The 24,774-nt window shown below is 31.9% G+C and overlaps 7 protein-coding genes across 7 annotated transcripts; 3 read left to right on the forward strand and 4 right to left on the reverse strand.

Moving 5' to 3' along the window:
• The first annotated feature begins 135 nt into the window (after window positions 1–135).
• BX663DRAFT_522019 (NAD binding domain of 6-phosphogluconate dehydrogenase-domain-containing protein) lies at window positions 136–1,312 on the forward strand. Its single transcript, XM_051529321.1, has 2 exons — window positions 136–1,087; window positions 1,194–1,312. The coding sequence occupies exons 1-2, from the start codon at window positions 205–207 to the stop codon at window positions 1,229–1,231; spliced, it is 921 nt and encodes a 306-aa protein (XP_051379252.1). The 5' UTR covers window positions 136–204; the 3' UTR covers window positions 1,232–1,312.
• BX663DRAFT_522025 (uncharacterized protein) lies at window positions 1,292–7,339 on the forward strand. The gene is made up of 11 exons (XM_051529322.1): window positions 1,292–1,660; window positions 1,760–2,862; window positions 2,921–3,687; window positions 3,753–4,382; window positions 4,458–4,604; window positions 4,698–4,896; window positions 4,979–5,636; window positions 5,711–6,201; window positions 6,298–6,594; window positions 6,661–6,905; window positions 6,960–7,339. The coding sequence occupies exons 1-11, from the start codon at window positions 1,493–1,495 to the stop codon at window positions 7,229–7,231; spliced, it is 4,977 nt and encodes a 1,658-aa protein (XP_051379253.1). The 5' UTR covers window positions 1,292–1,492; the 3' UTR covers window positions 7,232–7,339.
• Window positions 7,340–7,421: 82 nt separating this feature from the next.
• BX663DRAFT_555128 (mitochondrial ATP synthase epsilon chain-domain-containing protein) lies at window positions 7,422–7,756 on the reverse strand (the record flags this gene model as incomplete). The annotated part of the gene is made up of 3 exons (XM_051531594.1): window positions 7,422–7,451; window positions 7,520–7,655; window positions 7,728–7,756. The coding sequence occupies 3 exons, from the start codon at window positions 7,754–7,756 to the stop codon at window positions 7,422–7,424; spliced, it is 195 nt and encodes a 64-aa protein (XP_051379254.1).
• A 4,621-nt stretch (window positions 7,757–12,377) lies between these two features.
• On the forward strand, window positions 12,378–15,949 carry BX663DRAFT_441613 (ubiquitin-activating emzyme E1; the record flags this gene model as incomplete). The annotated part of the gene is made up of 9 exons (XM_051523471.1): window positions 12,378–12,430; window positions 12,481–12,566; window positions 12,639–12,721; window positions 12,780–13,021; window positions 13,106–13,196; window positions 13,266–13,490; window positions 13,575–14,225; window positions 14,299–14,401; window positions 14,463–15,949. 9 exons carry the CDS (start codon window positions 12,378–12,380, stop codon window positions 15,947–15,949), a joined length of 3,021 nt encoding a protein of 1,006 aa, XP_051379255.1.
• Window positions 15,950–17,035: 1,086 nt separating this feature from the next.
• Window positions 17,036–19,516, reverse strand: BX663DRAFT_522040 (kinase-like domain-containing protein). Its single transcript, XM_051529323.1, has 6 exons — window positions 19,306–19,516; window positions 19,186–19,252; window positions 19,033–19,071; window positions 18,892–18,957; window positions 17,731–18,814; window positions 17,036–17,657 (listed from the first exon to the last, which is right to left on the reverse strand). The coding sequence occupies exons 1-6, from the start codon at window positions 19,437–19,439 to the stop codon at window positions 17,137–17,139; spliced, it is 1,911 nt and encodes a 636-aa protein (XP_051379256.1). The 5' UTR covers window positions 19,440–19,516; the 3' UTR covers window positions 17,036–17,136.
• Window positions 19,517–19,931: 415 nt separating this feature from the next.
• BX663DRAFT_402264 (protein-tyrosine phosphatase-like protein) lies at window positions 19,932–20,243 on the reverse strand (the record flags this gene model as incomplete). The annotated part of the gene is made up of 1 exon (XM_051522227.1): window positions 19,932–20,243. A coding segment is annotated over one exon (312 nt), but the record flags the coding sequence as incomplete, so codon positions are not given.
• A 527-nt stretch (window positions 20,244–20,770) lies between these two features.
• On the reverse strand, window positions 20,771–22,351 carry BX663DRAFT_522044 (uncharacterized protein). The gene is made up of 4 exons (XM_051529324.1): window positions 22,280–22,351; window positions 21,979–22,177; window positions 21,451–21,538; window positions 20,771–21,365 (listed from the first exon to the last, which is right to left on the reverse strand). The coding sequence occupies exons 2-4, from the start codon at window positions 22,103–22,105 to the stop codon at window positions 20,840–20,842; spliced, it is 741 nt and encodes a 246-aa protein (XP_051379258.1). The 5' UTR covers window positions 22,106–22,177; window positions 22,280–22,351; the 3' UTR covers window positions 20,771–20,839.
• Window positions 22,352–24,774: the final 2,423 nt, after the last annotated feature.

The following is a 24,774-nucleotide window of genomic DNA, read 5'->3' on the forward strand; positions in this document are numbered from 1 at the left end:
CATCCTTCGAAAGTATTGTGTGTTTCTGACTAATTTTTTTTTTTTTTTTTGTCAGCAATTAATCATCTCGTTGAAAGAGATAATTTGAAAACTGAAACCTTTTATTTCTCAGCAGGTTATAAATATGTTTATGCAAAAATAAAATAAATAGCTTTTTTTTTTTTCTTTCTTCTTCTTCTTTCTCTTATTTATTTATTATTTAGAATGTCAGCTCCTCCCCAATGTGCCTTTATTGGTTTAGGTGCCATGGGTAAAAATATGGCTGGCCACATTGCCAATAAGTTGGCCTCAATGAATTACCCTCCACTTTTAGCCTATAATCGTACACAGGCGCGTACTGAAGAACTTCAGAAGACACATCCTATCGAAATTGCTACTAGTCTTGAACAGGTCGCTAAATCTGCTGACATCATCTTTTCTTGTATCCTGAATGATGCTGCTGTTCAAGAAACAATCCAAACTCTTCTACCTCATCTTAAAAAGGGTGCTATCCTCGTTGAATCCTCTACGATTAGCCCCTCTTTAGCCAAGGACCTGGCGACTCAGCTCAGTTCACGAGGTGCTCATTACTTGGCTGCCCCCGTCATGGGCCCACCTGACAGAGCCAAAAGCGGTGATCTCACGATCTTGATGGCCGGTGGTGACTCCGTCGAGATTCGCCAGCAGGTACTTCCTCTCCTCCTTAACGTGATTGGTAAAAGAGTCATTGAATTAAGTTATGAGGATGCAGCTGAATCCTTACGTCTCAAACTGTGTGGCAATTTTTTTATTACCAGTATGGTTGAGATGATTGGAGAAGGTATGGCCTTGGGTGAAGCAGTAGGTGTCGGACAAGATAAAGTAAAGGAGCTTATTGATTGTGTCTATCCTAATTCTTTATTATCACTTTATGCTACTCGTATGTTAAATAATACCTATCGTCATTATAGAGCTTTCCCTCTCTCGACTGCCAAGAAAGATGTAGGACATATTCTTCACATGGCAAAGGAAGCAAATGCGGAGTTACCTATTACTCAGATCTTTTTGGAACATGCTAATAAAGCTCAAGAAGAACAAGGTGATATTGATATCTCTGGTGTTGTTGGATGTAAGTTTTTTTTATACACCATTATAAATTGAGTAATTATAATTAGTTACTTATTCTTAAATATTTTTTATTTTATTTTATTTTTTATATATGAATATTATATTAGGCTCAAGAGAAAAAGCTGGACTTGGATTCGATCTTTAAAAAACAGTAAAAAGAAGCATTATTAAAATAGATTATTATCATCATTATTTAATTTATAATAAAATATACTACTAAAAAACATATCATTTATTTTGGATTAATAATATACAAATAAATATTTTTTTTCCTGCAAGAAATTCCTTTTTTTCCCCCTTTCTATCCAATGATAAAATTCTAGTCAAATTCCTGATATTTTAGTCTTTCTTCTTTTTATTTAATCATTGAATGGAATCAGTCAACTACTTTTAACATATTGACATCATGACGATTTCTTTAAGAATCGTTCATCTCGATCATTACATGGCTATCCCAGATCGCTTTGATCGCAAAGATTGTCCATTCACAAATCAAAAAATACAAAAAACACCTGTGCTGCGAATTTTTGGATCTATCGCAGGACAACAAAAAATATGTGTTCATATTCATCAAGTAATAATAAGCATATTGGTCTTGATAAAGTATTAGCTTTTAACAAAGGGGAAAAAAAATTTTTTTTCTTTTTTTTTTTTTTTTTTTTTTGTCCTCTAGGTCTATCCTTACTTTTTTATACCTTATGATTTACCAATTCATGGTGATATTGAACGAGACATGTTTGAGTTTGGAACAAGTCTAAATGAGGCTATGAATTTAGCTACACATACCAATAAGCCCCATATTGCAGCCATCATTTTGACCAAGGGCAAGGCGTTTTATGGCTTTTGTCAAACATATCAACTCTTTCTCAAGATTTATTTTTTAGATCCTCAAGAGAAGCAACAGATGTTGGACATCTTGCAGTCAGGTGCTATGACTAAAGTCTATCAACCTTATGAAGCACATCTTAATTTTGAACTACAATTTTTGATCGATCATAATTTATATGGCATGGATTGGATGCATGTGGACGATCAAGAGGCTCAGTATCGATCAGCGTCCGGATTTGGTGATAATGGAATACAACGTCAAAGCTATTGTGAGTTAGAGATGGATATGAATGCGATAGCTATTTTAAATAGAAGAGATCTGATTAACAGTGAAAATCAAAATGCAACAAAGCTTGTCAAATCGCTCGAAACTATTTGGAGAGATGAATTAGATCGTCGTCGGGAGAGAGGTATAAAGGATCCTATACCATCTGTCACTCAAATAAAGGATCCAGTTGATCCAGAACCATGGCTATCCGAGTCTATATTCCGAAAGAGACTAGAAAAGATGTTGAATAATGATGCAAAAGAAATACCTAAAAAGGAACCAGTTATGTTGGAAAACATCATGACAACCTTTGAGGCTGTTGAGGCTCTTTATAAACCTAAAGCCCAAAGACATCCCTTTCATATATCATCAACAACTCATGAATGGGAACTACTACCTTCTCAATTAGACAAGGACATCCTGAACTCTTTCATTGAGGAAAGTATATTAGAAGAGGGAAAAGATGAAGAGCAGCAACAACAAGTCAGTAGTGCGGATAATGATGATTATTCGTATTTTGATGACGAGGACGAAGAAGAAACCAATGAAATTCTTACACAATGGTTAGAAGAGGCAAACATTTTATCTCAAAATAATAATAACAATACTGAGAAACAAAAGTCTTCAAATGTAAATGAAGAGGAGTCATTTCAAATCAGTGATATACCTCCTGACCCAATGTAAGCAATATCAACATCTACTACTTGATTTAACATATTAATTACATGATCTTTATAGGTTTCATATCAAAAAAAGACAGCCCACAACAAGGTTAGTGTCTAGAATTGAACAAGTTGACGGACTAAATGATTCAAATGTGGTTAAACAAAAGAAGCTCAAAACAGCAGCTGAACTATGGGAAGAGGAGAAGAGAGTATTAAAACGAATGAGATTAAAAAAATCAGAAACGGACATGCAGATACGGAAGCAAAGATTAAATGCTACGATGGTAAAATCATCGACTATCACAATTCACCCGACTGACACTCATGAACAAAGATCAGAAATACAACAAGAGGATGCGTATCTTCAGAAAGTTAGTGTCGTCATTCATCGATATCCTGAAAGGAAACAAAAGACATCAAATCACCACCGGTTACAAACAAAACAAACTCTTATTCAGGAGCCAAAGGTTGTGATTGTTCAACATAAAAAGTCACAAAGTATAAAGTCTAGCCTTCTAATTGAAACAGATAAATCATCAAAATATAGCACCAAGAAGACTACCATGCTTAATGATGATAAAGAAAAGGCACAGAAAACGCCTGAAAATCAAGTTATAATGCGACCTGCTACTCAGCATACCTTAGGGGAAAAAGACCACAAATCTACAAGTAGAGCGCATACTTCTATTTGTCATGCTGAAGAAGATAAAATACTATATAATGCCGAACAATCAATTAAGCATAAATCCTTTCAACCATCAACATCAACATCAACTGGTTTATGCCCAATAATATCACCACCATTTGATATGATGACTCAAAGTAGTGAGGTTGATGATGGTACGTTATTTAGTTTAGTATTAGGTTGATTAGAATATTCTAAAAATAATAATAAAAAAAAAAAGATACAGTCTTTAACAATACTATAGAGAATAATCAACAAACTGGTTACAATGTTCGAGAATTTGTCTACAATCATGCGCCTCCTTTTATTAAACAATTTTCAGGGCCTATTTCTTACCGAGAGCCATTTTATAGCAAGGCATCTGATCGGCCTAGCTTTCCAACTGTCTTTGCAGGTAAAGAGTTTAAGTTGCCTATTGGTGAACAACTCCTTGAGGAATTTAAAAGTACCTATCATGTTCCAACTCGACACCCAACTACACATATTAAATCATGGACATTAAGCAGACCACCACCCTCCTTTCATGAAGTTCAGCAGTGGATTGATGATCCTAAAGATTCCTTAGAAGATAGTGCTCAACCTCATCTCCATCACTCTGCTTCCTCTAACCCATTTCAATATAGTGCAACAAAACCCAAAGCGCTGACAAGAAATGAAGATGAAATGGTTACTTTTTTCAGTTTGGAAGTACACGTAAACACTAGAGAAGGATTGCTTCCTGATCCACAATACGATGCTGTCCAACTTGTATTTTGGTGTCTGAAAAAGGATTTGACATCTAAAGAAGGGAAGATTGGATTGATTGCTATGCATAATTTTAATACTTCAAAAATTGGTTTAAACTGTGATGGTAAGCTCATTATCATAACACACACACACACACACATGTATACATATATAAACAAAAAATAACATTTATTTTAAGGATTAATTGTGGATTATGTACAAGATGAAAAGCATTTAATTTCTCTATTAATTGAAAAAGTGCGATATTATGATCCTGACATGTTGGTAGGCTATGAAGTTCAGAATGGGTCTTGGGGATATCTTATAGAAAGAGGAGCACAATTAGGTAATTGGTTGAAAGGAAAAAAAAAAAAAAAAAAAAAAAAAAAAAGAAAAAAAACCCTTCCCCCCACTAAATTATTTTTAAAACTACATAAAGGATTCCATTTATTGGATGAATTGTCAAGAGTAATTGTAACGTCTGAAAGTATCAAAAGAGATGAATGGGGTTATAAAAAGGCATCTATGTATAAAGTCTTGGGTCGCCATTTACTTAATGTCTGGCGAATTTTAAAACATGAACTTACACTTACAAGCTATACTATTGAAAATGTTGCATATCATTTATTACATACCAGGTAAAAGAATACATTATTATTCCATCTTATAAAGGAAAAAAGAAAAAAAAATGTTTTATATTTATTTTTTTTTTTTTAACAGAATACCTTATTATTCTCATTCTACCTTAACAAATTGGTATTCAAAGGGAATTCCTATACTTAAAAATCATTTAATAAAATATTATACAAGACGTGTTCAACTTAATCTTGATCTACTTGACGCCTCTCAAGTTATTAGTCGCACATGTGAATCAGCACGTATTTATGGTATTGATTTTTATGCCGTCCTTACTAGGGGATCACAATATGTTGTCGAGTCTATTCTCTTCCGTATTGCTAAACTTGAAAATTATGTCCTTATTACACCCAATCGAAAGCAAGTAGCCGCTCAACGGTCTTTGGAAGTTTTACCTCTAGTGATGGAGCCTATCTCACGATTCTATAGTAGTCCTATGGCTGTTCTTGATTTCCAAAGTTTATACCCATCAGTCATGATTGCCTATAACTACTGTTATTCCACTTGTTTAGGAAGAATTCGAAAGTCAGAAGATAATGATTTGAGGTTTGGTGTACTTGATTCATTTGAACCTGATAAAGAGACTTTAAATGACTTGAAAGATTATATTCATATATCACCCAATGGCGTCATGTTTGTTAAACCAGAGATACGTAAAAGTACATTAGCCAAGATGCTAGAGGAGTTATTGGACACAAGAGTGATGGTGAAAAGAGCGATGAAAGATTATGAAGATGATCCTGTAAGTAATTTATGATCCATAAATACTGCTGTGTATGTAATCATGAATGACTGATTACTCAAATTGTTTCTTAGGGACTTTTACGTATGTTAAACGCTAAACAAATGACACTTAAACTGGTAGCCAATGTGACTTATGGTTATACATCTGCTTCATTCTCTGGTAGAATGCCCTGTGTAGAAATAGCTGACAGTATTGTAGCTACAGGACGTGAGATTTTAGAAAGGACGATCCGATTGATTAATGAAACAAAAGATTGGGGGGCCCAAGTTGTCTATGGAGACACTGATAGCGTCTTTGTTTATTTCCCAGGTAAATCTAAAGAGGAAGCCTTTAAGCTAGGGAATGAGATTGCCAATACTGTTACACGCTTATATCCTACACCTGTCAAGCTTAAGTTTGAAAAAATCTATCATCCCTCAGTACTTTTAGCCAAAAAAAGATATGTTGGCTTTAAATATGAGTCATCTCAGAATACAACTCCTATCTTTGAAGCCAAAGGAATTGAAACAGTGAGAAGAGATGGTACAGCTGCGACACAAAAGATTTTAGAGTCTAGCTTAAAGTAAACAAAAAAAAAAAAAAAAAAAAAAAAAAAAAAAAAAAAAAAAAGAACACAAGAGTATATGAAAATAGAAAGACTTATCATAATCATTTTTAGAATTTTATTTCGAACACAAGATATGTCAGAATTAAAAGAATTTCTTTATGAAGAATGGACCAAGATACTATCTAATCGAGTTTCGTTACAAGATTTTATTATTTCAAAGGAAGTGAGAATGGGTACATATGCAGGTCAGGGACCAAACGGAGCAGTTATAGCTAGAGCTAATATAAATCTGGATCCAAGAGCAGAACCTCAATATAATGAACGAGTTCCTTATGTTGTGGTTTATCGAGGACCTAATGCACGATTAAGGGATAAAGTAGTTCGCCCAGAGACTTTATTAAATGACAGGTATATAAATATATTAAACCAAATAGAAATAGATGTACATAACTCATCATATGCAAAAAAAAAAAGCTCTTTAAGACTGGATGCTGAATACTATATTCGAAAACAAGTTATTCCTCCTTTAAGTAGGGTATTCAACTTGATGGGTGTAAACATTTTAAGCTGGTATGAGTCTATGCCACAAACAAAAAAAGCAGAAGCAATGGCTTTAGCACAAATTATGGGAGGACAGCAAAGAAGAAACTTGAATAGAATTGATCAATATTATGCAAGTTTACATTGTATTGTATGTTCTAAACTAACAGATCAACAGTGTAAGTATAAAACAGTATTCTATTTAAATTATCCTTAACATATCAATAATATAGCACTTTGTAAACAATGTCAAGAGAATCCTATGCATACTATTTTTACTTTAACGACAAGACAGAAATTAGCTCAACAGAAATTGAAAAGGCTACTTTCGGCTTGTCAAGCATGTTCCAAGTTACCTTTAATTCATGACTTTGATGGTCTTTTAAATGTTCCTTGTGAGTCGTTAGATTGTCCTATTTTTTATCAAAGATTAAAAGCCAAAGAAGATGTTCAGATAACCTTAAGTTATGATACCCTTATTCAAGAAAGATTTAAAATTACATAATTTAATCTCCCCATACACACACACACACACACATGTATAAACATAAACATTTAATTACAAAATAAAATAAGATAAAGAAGTTCTCTCTCCCCCTTGCTTACACAAAATATAGACATGTACATTCTTGTTTTATTGTATTTCGTTGATTAAATATAAAAGGGAATTTTGTTAATAATTCGAAACAATTTATTTAATTACTCTTTGGGGGGTTAACGAATTGCTAATGAATGGATATTAAATTAGTGTCTTTTTTTTTTTTCTAATTAATTAAAGCTTCAATGAACTTACTTGTTCCTTTTGGGCACCATTTTCCCACTTGGCAAACTTGAGGTTATTTTGGTTACGACGAAGAGCAGCAGCACGAACGTCATCCTTCAAAGAATTACGAACAGCACGAGCACAAATGTTGGCATATTGAAGATAACTAGGAGAGAATTAAAAACAGAGTTAATTACTTGTTTTATAACATGTACGGAAAGCTTATTATCGCACATACGTAATACCGGCAGACTTCCAAGTAGACATGTTTAACTTTATTAAAATGACAAAAAGAAAAAAAAAAAAAAAGATTTGGGAACTGAGCTTTTTGTTATTATTTTATGGGGTGAAATAGACCCTGCCCTGCGGACAAGATCATTTAAGGTAAGAATGCAGTCAACGGTATTTAAATTAAGTTACTTTATTTTTGATTTTATTTTTTTATTTTCAAAAGAATGAAAAAAAAAAAAAAAAAGAAAAATGATGACGTTTCTCTTTTGTAGCCTTAAAAAAAAAAAATAAAGAATACTACAAGGCCATTAGAATAAATTAACAGTCTTTCTAATGCTTGTGATTATTAATTGTAGCCTCTTTATGGGGCGATCTTTTCTTACATGCAAAAGCTTAAAAAGATATAATTCTTTATAAAATGCGTATATTTTCACTTTATCATGTTTATTGTTGTTGTTCTTAAATCTTCCTTACTATTAAACTAACAAGCAATATTTGGATAAAAATGATAATTGACTCTATAGGATTTTAATTCTAAAGAAAGCATCTGTTTCTACTAAGAATATTCTCTATACTCATTTACAATTGCTTCTTTATTATTTCAGCCTATTTATCCAATTTGTTAAATATTCTTTGAAATAGACTTTTAAATGACGCTCAGTATCTTTAATAAAGGTAGTTGTCCGTCATCTTTCTTATTCACTTTATATTTCCTTTTCTTCAGGATACTTGAAGCTTTTTGACTCCATTATTTACAAAAAAAAAAAAAAAAAAAATCTGCCATTACCCTTTTTTATCCTGTATCATATCTCTAACAATAAATAGGACAGAAGCATCCTATTAATCAAACTTTACTTGCTCGATATAATAATATAAAACGACTTTATGTAAATGTATACTTATTAAAGTCTTTAAATGCTTTCAAGTATCCCTGTCATAGAACCCATAAATATACTCTTTTATGGTCGTCATTTGTCTGTGGCTTATTTTGTTAGTGAATAGTCTCTTCTTCATGAATACAAATCTTTAGTTTGTAATATACATTTATAAAAGAGCTCCTCTTGATCATTATCATAAATCCTTTTATTGCAGCTCCCTTATCGATTATTATCTTGTTATCAATAATGGATTTATGAATATGTTAGACTTCGATCATAATTGACCTTGTCTTTTCAAACTATAGTAGTAGCAGCATTACTATTTTCATATGATAAAATAAAATATATCATATAATAAGTCTAATTTAGACTAAACAAACATGTTATTTACTCAATCCAATGAAAGAAAAAAAAAATTTTTTTTATAGTTTTCTACTCCAACTATTTATTTTATCCTTTACAAAATTTGCAAATTTATTAATTCATTGTAATAATAATAATGATATATAATATGGGATATTATATCAAATATATAAGCAAAATATATCTTTATATTTTCTTTAGTAACCATCAGAAGTAGGACAGTCACGAGCCTATACAATAATAATAAAAGTATGAATAAAACTATCAATTGAACAATCAAAAAAAAAAAAAAAAAAAAAAAAAAAACTTACAATATGACCGGATTGTTGACACTTGTAACAGGTCTTGGCTTGAGCAGGTTGATCACAATCTCTAGAAAAATGACCAGAGTTACCGCAGTTATAGCACTTGGGTCCACTATTGTTACCACTTTCAGGACAATCACGACTCATGTGTCCAGTTTGGCCACAGTTATAACAAGAACGGCTGTTACCACCAAAAGAACGACCTCGGCTGTTGTTATTACCACCTTCAGGACAATCACGGCTCATATGTCCGCTTTGACCACAGCTATAACAGGAAGGACCATTGTTATTAGATGATTCAGTACAATCACGAGAAATATGTCCAGTTTGATTGCATTTATAACAAGTCTTTTCAGCACGAGGTTCAGTACAGTCTCTTGACATGTGACCTTCTTGTTGACAGTTATAGCTAATAGAAATGAAAATCGATTTATTATTTATTTATTTATACATGTAAATATATCCTAATCTTTCTTACCAAACAGACTCGGACTTGGAACAGTCTCTGGCTTGATGACCAGCTGTAATAAAATAAAACGGTAAGCATTAAAACAACAACAAAAAAAAAAAAAAAAAAAAAAAAAAAAAGAGGGAAAGGGGAAGGGGAAAGAAATAATAATAAAAATAATAAAAGGCCATCATAAACGTAATTTAAATATCAAACTACTCCTTCCTTTCTTCTTTATTTATTTACGTGCTTTCGCAATAATAAAAAAATAATTACTTGATTTTTTTTTAAAAAAAAAAAAAAAGTGGGAGCAGAAAGAAATTAACGTTGATGAAAATGAGATCATCAAATTTCTTTTTTATGATGATGAAGAGTATTTCTCTCCCTAAAAAAAATGTATATATTATATAACAAACTGGAATTTTCTACTTGCATTCACCACATTTGTAACAGAGACCACTACCACGATAAGACATTATATATAAAAATTTGTATAAAAGAAAAGAAAAACTGGTATAAAAAAAAAATTATACACTTCAATTTTATATGGAGAAAAGGAAGATTTAGAAAAAAAAAATTTTAAACCAATTAAAACAAATTAAACTATTATATTTATTAAGCCTCTTTTTTTTTTTTTTTTTTTTTTTTTCTTTCTTTCTTTCCTTCTTATTTTTAGGTTAAAATGCATAAATTTACGTTATATACAACACTGTGTTAAGGAGATAAAACATACCAGTTCAATTGATTATCTTTATTTATCGAGTTTAAGATTAATTTATTATTTGTTGAATAGACATAGACTAATCCAATCATAAATAAGAGGTTTCAAATACAAATATCAAAGGCCTTCAACAATAAAAAAAAAAAAATTAATTTAGTATGATATTTTAAAGATGTAATATAATAACCAACGTACCTATTAGGAAGCCTATATCATCTTCTTGGTTCTAAAACTACACTTAAACTTAAAACCATATCCATTGGCATCAGACAACCACCAATAAAAGGCTGTTATTAAATACAATAGCCATAAAAAGAAAAGTTCTTAGTTACGCTAGAATAGTCCATCAATAGTTAAAGTTAAAACAACTAGTTGAGTTAGTAACAAATTGAAAGGTGGTCACTTTATAATTGTTATATAGAAATATCAAAAACAAAGGAATCAAAATTTGTTACAGTGAAAGCACTAGTGGAGTATGTTCAATTAAGACCCCTAGTAGAGATTTTAAGTTTGAGAATCCAAGAATAAAACTACAAGCTAGTTATTATTATAACAATAGATTAAGAGATAGCTCATGTAGCAAGTCTCTAATAGAATCATCAATAGCATTTTTTTTTTGACATGGTAACTGAAAAATAGAATCATGACTTGACCATACACTTATAGCCAGTAAAAGGATATATAAGAATATGAAATCCTTGACAGATCATTTAAACAAAAAGAACTAATACTACTTATCTACACTTGTAATTTAAAAGTGAGATAATAGAGACTTCAGCATCAGACAATCTAATAAAATGTACTACAATCATCACTAACATAAGCAATCATATATTGTAACTGAACATATTTAATATTACCAGAAAGTGACCTATTCGCGAAGATACCATCTTTTCGGGAACAGATTGCTTTCTGTAATAGCTCAAGTCATAATATGTTTAACCTTGAGTGAGCCAAAAGACGATTTATTCATGATTACATCTATAACGAATAGTTTGTATTTATATCAATATCGTTCAAGAACAGAAATGGATAAAGCTACATAATTGATTGTGAGCGTGTTTATTTTACCTTATTTATATCAAAATAAATAACACAAATGTTAAAGTTACAGTATTTCCTGAATATCAGCATTTCTATACTTTTACTGTAGTGATGATGTAATTAAGTGACTTTTTAGCTTTGTATCTATGCAAAAACAACAACAGCATTATAGCCCATATTGTTAAGGGTCTATACATGTATAAATATATATATTTTTGGAAACCACTACTGTATTATACTAACTGGGGACTAATTGTATCATTGAGGAAATCCTACACAGACCAGTATTATTTAATATAAAAGTATCTCTTCTCAACACAATAACCCTTAATAGTGTGCCCCTCATTTCTCTCTCTTTAGAATACAAAAAAAAAAAAAAAAAAAAAAAAAAAAAAAAGTAAAGGTCAATATCGAAAATAGACTAAAAATTAAATCATGTAGTTATTGTAATTATTTATAACTGTGTAGGATTGAGTATTCACCATTTAATATCTTTTATTAAGAAGTTGCCTTGCTATCAGATTACATTTAAAAAACACGTGTATCCTTGTTTATCATCAATACACTGTTCCTTCCCCTTTATATATCTTTATATTAGAAAAGCCTTTTTCTAATTCATTAATTATTTATACTGCTTCAATTGAGAATTGTCATATAAAGCAATGACTTGCTATAAAAAAAAAATTAGTCAGCAAGCGCACAAATACATTTTAAAATTCCGTGTTTTAAAATGAAAAATCCAACTTGGTCAAAACGATTATGTGATTATCACAAAAAAAAAAAAAAAGTCCAGCACTTTCTAAAAAATAATCGCTTCTTTAAAATAAAAAAAACAAAGAATCAGAGTTTCCTCATTTTTTCTTTTTTTTTTATTTATTGTTTTATTAAAATGTCAAAGATGAATGTTGATTCAGAACAAACCATTGATGAAGGATTGTATTCTCGTCAGCTGTAAGTAGTCTAAATACATAATTAAGTTTTATTAACGCGTTTTCTTGTAGATATGTTTTAGGTCATGAAGCTATGAAAAAGATGAGTGTTGCTCATGTTTTAGTAGTTGGTTTAAAGGGTCTTGGTGTTGAAATTGGTAAAAAAAAAAGAAGAAACTTTATACATCTATATAATATATAGATAGATAGATACTAATTACCATATATAGCCAAGAATGTTGTATTAGCTGGCGTCAAGAGTGTCACCCTTTGGGATCCTTCACCTGTTCAAATTACTGATTTATCAGCTCAGGTATATATAACTTCAGTTAGCGATTCCCCCCTCAATATTAATACTGTTTATTATATAGTTTTATTTGACAGAAAATGATATTGGTCAACCTCGTGCTAAGGTCACTCAGCCTAAGCTTGCAGAACTAAATCAGTATGTTCCTGTTCATCTTTTAGAATCAGATTTAACAGAGGATGCCTTAAAGAAATATAAAGTAGTTGTAGTCACCGAATTGCCTCTTTCAAAGCAATTAGCTATTTCTGAAATTTGTCATGCAAATAATATTCATTTCATTTCTACTGAAGTTCGTGGTCTTTTTGGGTAAAGAAAAAGAAAAAAAAAGCGTAGTAAGAAACTAAAATATTTTTTGACTTACTTTATTATTATTATTGTTGTTGTGCGTAGTCGTATTTTTAATGACTTTGGTCCTAAATTTGAAGTCATTGATACTAATGGTGAAGAACCTTTACATGGTATGATTGCTAACATCTCTAAGGTAACAATGAAATGTAGATAGAATTTACAAATGTAATATTAATTTGTATTATTGATTTTATAGGAAGAGGAAGGTATTGTCACTTGCTTAGACGAAGTACGTCATGGTTTAGAAGATGGCGATTATGTTACATTTAAAGAAATTCAGGGTATGACTGAATTAAACGATGCTGCACCTCGTAAAGTTAAAGTTTTTGGTCCTTACAGTTTCAGCATTGGGGATACTTCCAACTTTGGTGACTATACGAATGGAGGTGTATTTACTCAAGTTAAGATGCCCAAATATATTGACTTTGTAAGGAATTATAAAAAGAAATATATATATATTTATATATCAAAATTTGTTTCTTATATTTATCTATTATTGTTTTGAATGCAGAAATCATTGAATGAATCCTTAACCAAACCTGAGTTTTTGGTGTCTGATTTTGCTAAGTTTGATCGTCCTATGCAGCTTCACTTGGCTTTCCAAGCTGTCTCTACTTTTGTTGAAAAGCATGGACGCTGGCCTAAACCCCGCAATGAAGAAGATGCAACTGAAGTTTTTGAACAAACCAAAGCACTTTTAGCCACTGTCGATGAAAAACCTGAATTAGATGAAAAACTCATTAAAGAATTAGCCTATCAATCATCTGGTGAATTGTCTCCTATGGTGGCTGTCTTTGGTGGTATGGCTGCTCAAGAAGTCTTGAAGGCTGTTAGTGGTAAGTTTAACCCCATCTATCAATATATGTATTTTGATGCTCTTGAGGCACTTCCCACTGGTGAATTGACTGAAGAACTTTGTGCCCCTCAGGGCTCCCGTTACGATGGCCAAATTGCTGTCTTTGGTAAAGTCTTTCAAGAAAAGATTGCCAATACACGTGAATTCCTTGTGGGTGCTGGTGCTATTGGTTGTGAAATGTTGAAAAATTGGGCTATGATGGGTTTGGGTAGTGGTCCTAAAGGTCATATTACAATTACTGATATGGATACAATTGAAAAAAGTAATTTAAATAGACAATTCTTGTTTAGAGCGAGTGATGTTGGCGTAAGTACTATTATTATTATTATTTGTGAAACAATATATTGATTGCATAAAATTGTGTATCACCTCTTTGTAGAAATTGAAATCTCAATGTGCTTCAGCTGCTGTTACTAGAATGAATCCTGAGCTAAGTGGAAATATTACTATTCATCAAGAACGTGTTGGACCTGAAACAGAAAGTATGTCAATATACATATATATGGATCAATATATAAATGGATATTAATGCTTATATTCTAGATATCTATGATGATGATTTCTTTGAATCTTTGGATGGTGTGACGAATGCTCTCGATAATGTTGAAGCACGTAAATACATGGATAGAAGATGTGTTTATTATCGTAAGCCTCTGTTAGAATCAGGTACCTTGGGTACAAAGGGTAACACTCAAGTTATTATTCCCTTCTTGACTGAATCCTATTCCTCTTCTCAAGATCCACCAGAAAAAGCTATCCCCATTTGTACCCTTAAGAACTTCCCTAATGCTATTGAACATACTATTCAATGGGCTCGTGATCTCTTTGAGGGCTACTTTAAACAACCTGCTGATAACGTGAATCTCTATCTAACTCAGCCCAGCTTTATTGAGGCCACTTTGAAACAAGGTGGTACCAGCAAGGATACCATCGAGACTGTTAATAATATGTTAACTACCGATCGACCCACCTCTTTTGCTGACTGTGTTCGTTGGGCACGACTCAAATTTGAAGAATTATTTAGCAATACTATTCGTCAGCTCTTGTTTAATTTCCCACCGGATGCTGTTACCTCTACAGGTCAACTCTTTTGGTCTGGACCTAAACGTGTTCCCACACCTCTTGTCTTTGACGCTGATAATCGAGCTCATCTTGACTTTATTATTGATGCAGCCAACTTGCATGCTTTCAATTATGGGCTTCAGGAAGTGACAGATGTAGCCTATATCCGTAAAGAGCTTGAAAATATCATTGTTCCTGAATTCAAGCCCAAGGAAGGAGTGAAGATTCAAGTTCAAGAGAATGAAACTGTAGATAATGATGCAGCAGGTAATGATAGCTTGGATGATCTCATTGCTAATTTACCATCTCCCAGCAGCTTTGACAGCAAATTCCGACTTATTCCTGCCGAATTTGAAAAGGATGACGATAGTAACCATCATATTGATTTTATTACTGCCGCTTCTAATTTGCGTGCTCTCAATTATGGTATTAGTCCTGTTGATCGTTACCGTACCAAGTTTATTGCAGGTAAGATTATCCCTGCTATTGCAACTACAACAGCTATGGTGACCGGTCTTGTTTGTCTCGAACTTTACAAGATTATTGATGGTAAGACCAAGCTTGAAGATTACAAGAATGGTTTCGTCAATTTAGCTCTGCCTTTCATTGGCTTCTCAGAGCCTATTGCAGCTCCACAACTCGAATATAACGGTACCAAGTTCAGTCTCTGGGATCGCTTTGATATTGATCACGACATGACGCTTGAAGAATTTATCGAGTATTTCCAAAATGAACATCAATTGGAAGTTACAATGGTTTCATCAGGTGTTTCCATGCTTTATTCATTCTTTATGAATAAGAAGAAAGCTGCTGAGCGACTAAAGATGAAACTTTCAGAGTTGGTAGAAACTGTTTCTAAAAAGCCCATTCCTGCTCATGTCAAGTCTATTATTTTTGAAGTTTGTGTTAATGATGCAAACGATGAGGATGTTGATGTACCTTATGTCCGTGTTAAAATCAGACAATAAGAATTTTAAGAAGGGAAATGACATTTAAGAGAAAGCAGGAAATATAAAAACATAAAGATATTTTTTTTTAGCATAAATAAAATCTTTGTATATTTTTTTTTTTTTTTTTTTTTTATACAAATACATGAATTGATTTTTTTCTTATCATTAAAAATGCTTTCGACAACTACATTAACAAACTTTGTTATGCGACCCACTTCTCATTCAACTAATTATTTTGGTAATGTTATTATGCAATTCACACGGCAGGTGATGCAGCCCAAAGTCATGTTACCCATGTTATTTGTAATTGTCATGTTGTTTGATTTAGATGACGATTCACTTGATATCGATGAGGATTTCTTTAATGAAGAAGATGAAGAAGAAAATTAATAATGTGCAATAAATTATATATAATTCATTACAGCCGCTTTTGTTCATCGTTTATTCATAATGACACTATTATAAAAAAAAAAAAAAAAAAATAAAATAAAAAAGTTACACTTGAATAAATAATAATAAAAAGCATGTTCCCAATCAGCACACAACTTTTTTTTTCTTCTATATTTGCAAAACAAAAAAAAAAAAATGAATCCATCTGTCAGTTCCTTGTTAACAAAAAAGATGCAAACTCCTAATGCTCCACAAATATCAAATCCTAGTTCAACTATTCATCCTGCATTTCAAGGCATCAAGTTGATTCGGAAAGATAATATACCAATAGAATTCAATCCATCCACTATGAATCCCATCTTTTATGGCTATATAAATCAATATAGCAAGTTATAAATATTTATTTATTTATGTATTTATTATTATTATATTATTATTATTATTGTTAATAAAGTATGACGAATAAGGTTTATTTTCTTGTTGATTTTTTCTTTTTATCCATGGTCCACCATTTATATGTTAAAGACCCTTCTTCGGCAATTGCATCATGCCTTATTGTTGCTGTATTCAATATTTTTGAAAATCGTTCTTTAAGTTGTGTGGATAATGATGTAGCAGGTTTAGGTCCTCCAATTGGCTTACATTCATAATGACATACAAACCCACAAAAGTCTTTGCACATATAGGCTTTAAAATAGATATCAGAATGACATTTTTGACATGATCCAGGTTGCCCTAAGTTAAAAGAAAAGAGGAAGGTTAATGATATAAAATAAGAAGGATACATATACGTATATAAAAAGAAAGGCAAAATACTAACCTTTTGTAAAATAACACTCAATCAGTTTATGTTCATGGACCTTTTTCACTGGAGGCATAGACTGTCGAACATGAGTAGTCGCAGTGATTGTTCTTCTCCTTTCTTGTTTACTTGAGGAAATGATAGGCAATTCACTCATTGTCTTTTTTTTAAATGGGAATGTTGTAGGTATTCGTCGAGCTGTCGTATTATTATTACTGCTATTTAAAAATTGCATTAATGGATCTAATCTTGAATTGTTATTCTTTACAATCCAAGGATGATATAATAAGTAAGTTGCCTTTGGTCTTTCAAGTGGATTCTTTTTAAAACAAAGCTTCAAAAAATCATTGAGGTCATCAGAGAGGTCAATCGGTATTGGAGGGCTTTCCTCTTCAACTATCTTGAACATGGCCGTCATTGTTAATAGATCTGAGTACGGTGGTTTACCTGTACATAATTCAATAATCGTACAACCTAATGACCAAATATCTGATTGAGTTGATGCTCCCTTAAGTTGAATGACTTCAGGTGACACTATATAAAATGGGATAAGAAGTAAGAGAAAGAAGGAAAGGGTCTTCTTTTCAAGCTTATTTATTCTACTTACTCCAAAAGGGGGTTCCAGAAACTAAATAATCATTCTTCTGCTGTTTTCCATGAAACATCTTGAGATTTAACGAGACTCCAAAATCAGATAGTTTGACATTACCTGTTTTAGTTGTCAGGATATTAGCTGCCTTCAAATCACAATGAACTACATCCTTTTCATGTAAATAGGCTAACCCCTTCAAGATATCATGTACATAAGTGGCTACAAGTGGTTCTGGTAAACGGTTTCCAAATTGTTTGAGAGTTGCAAGTAGTGATCCATTTTCAACATATTCTAAAACAATATACATTGCATTATTTGATTTTATAAATCCTTCGTACTTGACAATATTAGGATGACTAAGGGATTTCAAAAGGCGAGCCTCCTGAAGAATAATGTCTTGCTCCTGTTGGATACGCTTGATAGCTACTGTTTTACCTGAAATAAGATCAAGAGCTCTAAAGACAGTTCCAAAATGTCCTTTACCAATAACATGACCTAGTTTATATCGTGCAACCAAATGATCACCATCAAAGAGATCAAGACAGTCATTCTCGTCCTTGTTATTATTCAAGATGAGAGGAGTTGATAAAGAAGATCGTTTAGTGAAAGAGGTTTGGTCTTTTATGACTGTTGAACTAGTTGAGTTAGATCTTCGTACAGAGGATGATAGACAAAGCTCAGGAGACTTTCCTGTCATGCAGTCTTCGTTGGTTTTAGTAGACCAGGTTTGAAATTTAACGTAATGGGGTGTTTTCTCTTTTTTAAGGGAGGAAAATAATTTGACAGGGGGACTAAAGATATCATCAAATAAGTCTTGAACTTTTTTATTAGACTTTTGTTGCTTCATACTTCCATAACCACTATCGCCTGAAGAAGGTGATGTACGTTTTGATACTGAACTATTGATTTGTTCATCTATTAAAAGGGATTTTCGGTGCAAATCTTTAACATCAATAATTAATGATGGTCTACGACTTCTTGTAGTTGTTTTTCTTAAATTTCCTTCACTATTTGATCTTTTGTGGTGAGCAATAGGTGATGTTAGACTGAGTCGTTTATAAGAATATACATGACCTAAAACCAGAATAGTTGAAATGACCTGGAAGTTAAAACTGATGTTATTACATAATTTTATATATAACTCTTTCATTATTATTAGTAGTATTATTGTTTTACTAGATGCATGTTTTCTTCATTTGTTAAATCATCTACATTAAACAGATCTTTTGACTGCAAGCCAAACTATAGTACTTTTTTCTTGTTAGTCAAATTATACTAAAAAAGAGGGGGAGGGGAAGAAATAAACTTAAACTTTACATCTTTGATAGCATTTAAAAACTGTTGAATTTTATCTTTCTATTATATGTTGCATATTAGTTACTTTATCCTGCCTTTCCCCTTTCTCTCTCTCTCTCTCTCTCTCTTTTTTTTTTTTTTTTCTGCCTTTTCCCTTTTATGTTATCTTCTTACCGGGTCATTAGTGGTAATAGGATAGCTATTAGGTAATTGATTTTGATCTACTAAAAATTGAACAATTCTACATACAAAAAGTCAAAATACAATATAAATTCTTAATTTTCTTTTTTGTACTTGTAGAGAATCTCGCCATTTTTTAAAACAGTATATAGATCATTAGAAGGTAATTGAATGTTCAAAATAGACTCGATCCAATATTTTGCTAACAATTGTTGTTTCGAGTGGGTATATTGTTCTGTTTGATACATTAAGGAAAAGAAAAGAAAGAAAAGTATTTTTTAATTTTTTTTTTTTTATTTTTTATGATAATAATAAAAGAAAGAAAAAAAAAAAGGAGGGAGAGGAGGAGAGGAGAAAGATAAAGGAAGAAAGAAGGAAGAGAGGAGTTTAAACTATCTTTTTGTAGTAACTATTAATGTGAAAAAAAAAATAAAAAAAAAATAAAATAAAATAAACCCTTAAATTTTGTTTTAGGTTTTACATATACATTACAAATAACCTCCCACAAAAAAAAACGGGAGAGTGGAGGAATTAGATAATTTTTATGATATCTAATAAAAAGGAGATTAAGTTTATTATTAAGGAACAATTGCTGCTGCTGCTGCTGTTGCTGTTGTTGTTGAATCACGAAAACTTGCGGACCTTGGTCTCTGTAAAATACAATGTGTAGGTAATAAACATCCGATTGATTCTGACCGACGAGTTCTTCGTGTCACTTTTTTTTTCAATTTCATCATTAATAATTCTTCAAATTCTTTCAATTGATATAATAACTCCATGTTGGGTTGTATACTCGGTGCTCTTTCCTTTACAAATCCCATGGCTCGTTCCAGGGAGGACCATGGTTGATGGTGGCTACTGCCAGGTTGATGAGAGATAAATAACAAGAACGCCAAGACAAGTGCTGCTGACCTTTCAACACCTTGTTGACAATGTACTAGAACAATTTGATGTTTATCATGTGCTTCATTAATTGTCTTGATACCCCGTTGAAATTCTGAATGGGCTAAATTGGATTGGTTATGTTTCCATTGAATATGATGATATGTAATGTTGGTCATTGCTGCAATAACTGTTGGCGTCTCTTTACAATCATTTGCTACATTAATGATACAATTAATACCGCGTTGGTTAAGGTGACTCGTATTAGTAGCATTATAATGTGCCCCCAAATAAAGGTTAGGTAAGACACAAACAGGACCCTCTCGGTATAACAATAAGGAACCTGTGTTATCATTTCTAATAAAGTTCGTGTTACAACTATAATTATTATTAGACACTAATTTTAATACTAATTTTTTAGGATTTTTTTTATCATTCATTGTTAGCAAAAAAAAAATAAATAAATAAATAAAAAAGGTAAAGAAATTAAACATATATGTAGATCATTAAATACTATTAACTAACAACAAAAAAGAGAGAAAAACAAGAAAACAAAAAGGATTATTTATTATAGGAGACGTTTATATTACTCTTCTTTATCTCTCCTTCGCAAAGAAATAGACTACATATAGATATGTAACTCCTTTATACTCAACTACTTATAAGAACGTGCTATAAATAAAATAAAATAAAAAAGTTATTTGTCCAAGTTAAACGAAAACCATTTATTTTTCTATATAATTTAAGAAATCTAACTTCTTTTTTTTTAAGCAGTAGCACCAAGAGTAGGGAAAGCGGAAGCATCTTGGAGGTTGATAACAGGAGCGGCAGCATTCTTCTTACCATTACCACCACGACGGTTACCACCGTTACGACGACCACCACCATTACGTCTGTTGTTACGGAAATCAGAACGAGGCTTCTCTTGGAAGCGTTGTTCAATTTCAACAAAGACCTTACGAGGAGCCTTTTCAGTGGTTTGAGACTTGGACTTCTTGGGTTGAGCAACTTGACCAACATAGTATTCTTCAACTTCTTGCTTGCTGACAACAACAGCACCTTCAAAGGCAGAAGCATCATCATCGTTAGCCTTACGAGCTTCAGGAAGAGAGACCTTCAAGGACTTGTTGGCCTTTTCAGCCAAGTATTCATCGAGGGTCTTGACCTTTTCTTGTTCCTCGACGGGAGCAGCAGCAGCCTCAGCTTCAGGAGCTTCGGGGGCATCCTTAGCGGCTTCAGCTTCAGATTGACCTGGCTTACCCCAACCCTTATTGATCTTCTTTTGAGTATCACTAATATAATAAAAGTAAAAAAAAAAAAAAAAGTTAGTAAATCAGAAATGAAAAGTGGATGATACGCATCTATATATATACTTACACAATACCAGTACCGGAATGACGGTCGAATTGACGACCACGTTGACGACCATTTTGACGACCCTTGTTAACTCTATTAGCACGAGAAGCTAATTAAAGAAGAAAAATGAGTATACAAATTCAACATGTCAAATACATTATCTCCAAACTGTAAATGATGAGTTAAAATTGTTTGACTCTCTTTTTCCTGCATTTTCAGTCCTTTCCTTTCTTTCTTTCTTCCTTTATCTCTCTCTTTTGTTTGTTTGCTTGTTTTTATTGAAGCTGTAATAGTGTCATCTTAATAGATATTTAACGAAATAAAATACATTGAGGGTTGAAATCCATAATGAACTGTTCTTTCTTTTCAGTAAAAAAAAAAAAAACTCAATATGTATATATACTTGATCTTTATACTATCAAACACGTGTAGAAATGATTGAACTGTCTTTTGAAAAGTAGGTAACTCGTCAGCAGACAAAAAGAGAGTCAAACAAGAAATAAATTCCAATCATCATTTACAATTGACATTTGTGATCTAAAAATTTACCATCCTTGCTAATCTTGGAAACATTCTTCTTGTCAACTACAACTTCTTGAGGCTTTTCTTCCTTTTCAGGACGAGGGATTTCACCATCGCCAAGGACGTCAAAAAGGTTCTTTGAGAAAGTGGACATAATACGACGGATGGATGGATGTATATAAAGGAAGGATTCAACAAGATTTGTATTGATTCTCAAAGTTTATTACTATTTTTTTTTTTTTTTTTTGAGCAACAAAAAAATTTCATTTTGATATTCCGCCCTCCTTTTATATACAAATTTATACAAATTATGTGTTGTATGGTATACCTTAAAAAAAAGTAATTTTATGTAAAATATGTACAGTGCGTGTGGTAAATTTTGTCACCCTATGAAAAATAAATGTCCTTGAGCCAAAAACAAATGGCAATTATTAAAATGTAGTTGTCAGTTTGAGCAAAAATAATTGTCGCTTTTGAAAAATTATATCGTCCATTACCAAAAAACCATAATGTCCACTTCGGCAAATATGGTTATCAATTTCAAAAAAAAAAAAAAAAAAAAAAAAAAAAAAAAAGATCCGTTTTGGTTTAAGCATACTCCCGTTTTAAAGATTTAACCCCGTTTTGGATTAACATTTATAGCTCTCATTAAAAGTGAATAGCGGTATGTCAGTTGTAATATGGAACTTTACTATTTGAGTAAATATACAAAGATGTGGGTTTTATGATGTTTATTATTTACCGCTTGGGGTGATTACAAAAGCCATACAGATCACTAACTATTGACATAGATTAACGATATACATACTTCTTTCTTTCACGCTAGCCCTTTGCAATGACTTGGCCCACTCTAGAAAAAAGAAACATCATTTTTTAAACAAAGTATTTTGTTATCTGCAAATTTGATGTGCAAGACATACTAGCTTCAAACAATTTGTACAAACCTAATGGTGATGAAGTTGTGTCTACATTAAATATCCTTCTTCAGGGTAGACAGAAATTAGTTTATCTCCATGAAGTCACTCGTCCAGTCTAGGCTGATTTCGTTGAGGTTCATAGGGCAATACCTCACAGACCAATGTATTACTATCAAAAGCTGTTATTTCATACCCAGCATTTATTGTGCTAGTTCCCTTTCCTTTTTTGAAGTCTATATTGTTACATTATGGTCTTTATTTGATTTCATACTTTATGATGATGTTTTATGCAATTTCCTGCATACTAATTTTGGATCTGTTTCCTCATTATTCTATTTTATGTAGTATGTTTTTAGCATGATACTAACATAGCGAAACCATTTTGCCAATTCAAACAGATTTTAAAACAGTGATTTACTTTATTAAAAATAAAATGAGGCTGCTCACCTCCCCTCTCGTTCCGGTAAAAACTTACCAGAACGCAGTGTAGGTGCAAAAAACTTGACCTGCACTACGGGGGTGGCTTCCTCGCCCTGCGGGTTTGGGAAGAACACAACATTCAATTATTAAAAAAAAAAAAAAAATGCCTAAATAGTACATTTATATTGTGTGGTTACATAAAAATATTGTTGATGTTTATTGTTTGGGATATGTAATATGTGTGATGGGATGTAAATAAAAGATAAAAGACAAAAATAGAAAGAGAGAAAGGGAACAAAAGGAAGTATAGTTTGAGACTGTTTTTATTCAATAAAAAATAAAGAAGGTTAAAAGAAAGTTAAAAGAAAGAAGTTCAAGATTATTTTGTGTCTAAACAACTGCTTGTATTTATATTAATGAATCCTGAATCACAGAAATAAAAATAACCGTCAAAGAACATGAGTCATGAAACAGTGTTAGTATTCGGATATACGTCTTGTTGATTCAAGAGACTGATCTATGGATTATCTATTGGGTGTTATAATGATCTGATCAAGTTTTAAATAAAAAATATATTGTTTAATCTGAGTATATGTTCCTGATATCTTTTATGTTTTATTTTATTGAATCAGGGACGACCTGAATCCTTTAACAAGGTTATAAAAATAAATATTTAGAAATGATACGATGTCTTATAATTGATACATCTAGACAATTGGATGTCAATAAGTTTTATATTATTTACAAGATATTATATACAGAGTTTTATTTTATATTCAGGCTTATATTTTATCCTGTATTATGTAATTCATCTATTATAATATTACTTATGATTATATCCAGAGCTTGTTCTATAACAATATGAATGTTATGTTTATAGTTAATGATTTTAAAGAAATTTTAGCTATCGTTGGATAAAACTTCATTGTACACTACATTTCTAGTATAAGATTTTTCATTATTATTTCCACTATTAGAATCAGCATCAATCATAATCTTAACAGCAAAAGGCGATTTTACCCTTGACAAAGCAACATAGAGCTGTCCATGACTGAATACATGGTTTGGAAGATGTAAATCCAGCACGATCCATAGTCTGGCCTTGAGCTTTGTTAATTGTCATTGCAAATGCAAGTCTAACAGGAAATTGAGTCCTTGAAAATGAGAATGGTAGGGTAGTCGGCTCATTGCTGCTAAATAATTTAATTTTTGGAATGTACACAACATTACCAATATGAGAGCTTGTTGCAACTAATGCCTCTATTACGTGAGGTAGAATTGTTCTGACGATCAGGCGAGTACCGTTACAAAGACCTTGCTTTGGGCTGATGTTCCGCAACAGCATAATGGAGGCACCAATCTTTAACTTCAAAGCATGTGAAGGTAGTCCACCTGCTTCTAACGAATTCAAAAACTCAGTTAGAACTGAGAGATCTTCATTTTCAATTATAGGTGCATCATCACTGAAAGAGATTGTAGCTTCACC

The sequence above is a fragment of the Cokeromyces recurvatus genome (genome assembly GCF_025118155.1).
Source record: "Cokeromyces recurvatus strain NRRL 2243 chromosome Unknown BX663scaffold_32, whole genome shotgun sequence".
Taxonomy (NCBI): domain Eukaryota; kingdom Fungi; phylum Mucoromycota; class Mucoromycetes; order Mucorales; family Mucoraceae; genus Cokeromyces; species Cokeromyces recurvatus.

What these genes read in the sequence shown, in the direction of transcription:
- BX663DRAFT_522019 (XM_051529321.1), top strand. Translation starts at nt 205, where the DNA reads ATGTCAGCTCCTCCCCAATGTGCCTTTATTGGTTTAGGTGCCATGGGT. An exon ending in TATCTCTGGTGTTGTTGGAT is followed by an intron (nt 1,088 to 1,193) that starts GTAAGTTTTTTT and finishes ATATTATATTAG; the next exon opens with GCTCAAGAGAAAAAGCTGGA.
- BX663DRAFT_522025 (XM_051529322.1), top strand. Translation starts at nt 1,493, where the DNA reads ATGACGATTTCTTTAAGAATCGTTCATCTCGATCATTACATGGCTATC. An exon ending in TATGTGTTCATATTCATCAA is followed by an intron (nt 1,661 to 1,759) that starts GTAATAATAAGC and finishes TTTGTCCTCTAG; the next exon opens with GTCTATCCTTACTTTTTTAT. An exon ending in TATCATTTATTACATACCAG is followed by an intron (nt 4,897 to 4,978) that starts GTAAAAGAATAC and finishes TTTTTTTAACAG; the next exon opens with AATACCTTATTATTCTCATT.
- BX663DRAFT_522040 (XM_051529323.1), bottom strand. Translation starts at nt 19,439, where the DNA reads ATGTATCAAACAGAACAATATACCCACTCGAAACAACAATTGTTAGCA. An exon ending in AATGGCGAGATTCTCTACAA is followed by an intron (nt 19,253 to 19,305) that starts GTACAAAAAAGA and finishes TTTTGTATGTAG; the next exon opens with AATTGTTCAATTTTTAGTAG. An exon ending in ATGAAGAAAACATGCATCTA is followed by an intron (nt 18,815 to 18,891) that starts GTAAAACAATAA and finishes TTTAACTTCCAG; the next exon opens with GTCATTTCAACTATTCTGGT.
- BX663DRAFT_522044 (XM_051529324.1), bottom strand. Translation starts at nt 22,105, where the DNA reads ATGTCCACTTTCTCAAAGAACCTTTTTGACGTCCTTGGCGATGGTGAA. An exon ending in TTCCAAGATTAGCAAGGATG is followed by an intron (nt 21,539 to 21,978) that starts GTAAATTTTTAG and finishes TTCTTTAATTAG; the next exon opens with CTTCTCGTGCTAATAGAGTT. An exon ending in CATTCCGGTACTGGTATTGT is followed by an intron (nt 21,366 to 21,450) that starts GTAAGTATATAT and finishes TTATTATATTAG; the next exon opens with TGATACTCAAAAGAAGATCA.